General features: G+C 32.1%; 1 protein-coding gene across 1 annotated transcript; it reads right to left on the bottom strand.

Moving 5' to 3' along the window:
* Positions 1-268: 268 nt before the first annotated feature.
* Positions 269-1,004, bottom strand: LOC124421170 (gustatory and pheromone receptor 33a-like). The gene is made up of 2 exons (XM_046956001.1): positions 543-1,004; positions 269-392 (listed from the first exon to the last, which is right to left on the bottom strand). The coding sequence occupies exons 1-2, from the start codon at positions 900-902 to the stop codon at positions 309-311; spliced, it is 444 nt and encodes a 147-aa protein (XP_046811957.1). The 5' UTR covers positions 903-1,004; the 3' UTR covers positions 269-308.
* Positions 1,005-1,015: the final 11 nt, after the last annotated feature.

Consider the following 1,015-nt stretch of genomic DNA (forward strand, 5'->3'; position numbering starts at 1 on the left):
AACTAGAACTGAACTAGAACTGAACTAGAACTGAAACAGAACTAGTTAGGTACTTGCCCTCTGTGAATACCCCTTAACATTCTACAAATGCATTTTAAACTGCAGCTACATACTTCCTTAAGTTGTCACTTCGTCATGTACCAAATTTCATTATTTTCTCAAAAGAAGCAAAAGAAAATAAATCGCTGATAATTTAATATTGCAAAGCTTTAATAGTAAAGATTTATGAATAACAATTAGAAAAAATGTAATAAAAAAACCTTAAGAAAATAGACAAAAATTACATTAAAATAGCAACGGCCAGTAAATTACAATAATCCTTCTGTTTTCAATATTGAACTCATATCGAATTGTAGCAACACAATCAGATACGAAGTAGCAGCGCTCACGGTCTAAAAATAAATAACAACAAACAAGAAAAAGTAAATTAAATAAACAATCTCAATATACAGTTAATTTTAAATATCTAAGACATCTTTAAAGAAAACCCATAAAAAACAACCCAAAAAAGAAAAGCGAATGAAAAATCATCTCCCACTTACCGAAAATATAAATGTATAATCCAAAGTATACAAGCCAATACCATTGAATTGGAAAAATCCTTCCCAGTGTAAAAATTGCAGCGTAAACGATTTCATTTTATTATAGTAGACATCATTGCCCAACATAAATGCCGGTTTCTTTTGCATTATCTCATGTACAATCATGGCCGATTGTTTTGAAAAGCCGTTGGCATTACAGCACAGACGTAAAACTAAATATGCCACCAGCATCAATGACATACTCCACAGCATATAGATAAATACCATATAGTCGAGTAGACGATTCTTGCCACCAACAACAAAGTAAACTTTTGTCTGCAGAAATATGCCAAATATAGCAATGACAAAGCATACGGTCATATAGGGTACACACTGTGGTCCATATTCAGCGTTAGTGATAACACAAAGCGATAGAATTTTATCGTGTATCTTAAATAGTTCTGGTAAATTGGTTTCGGAGGTGGGACTGTAAA

The sequence above is a fragment of the Lucilia cuprina genome, unplaced genomic scaffold (genome assembly GCF_022045245.1).
Source record: "Lucilia cuprina isolate Lc7/37 unplaced genomic scaffold, ASM2204524v1 Scaffold_3892, whole genome shotgun sequence".
Lineage (NCBI taxonomy): Eukaryota > Metazoa > Arthropoda > Insecta > Diptera > Calliphoridae > Lucilia > Lucilia cuprina.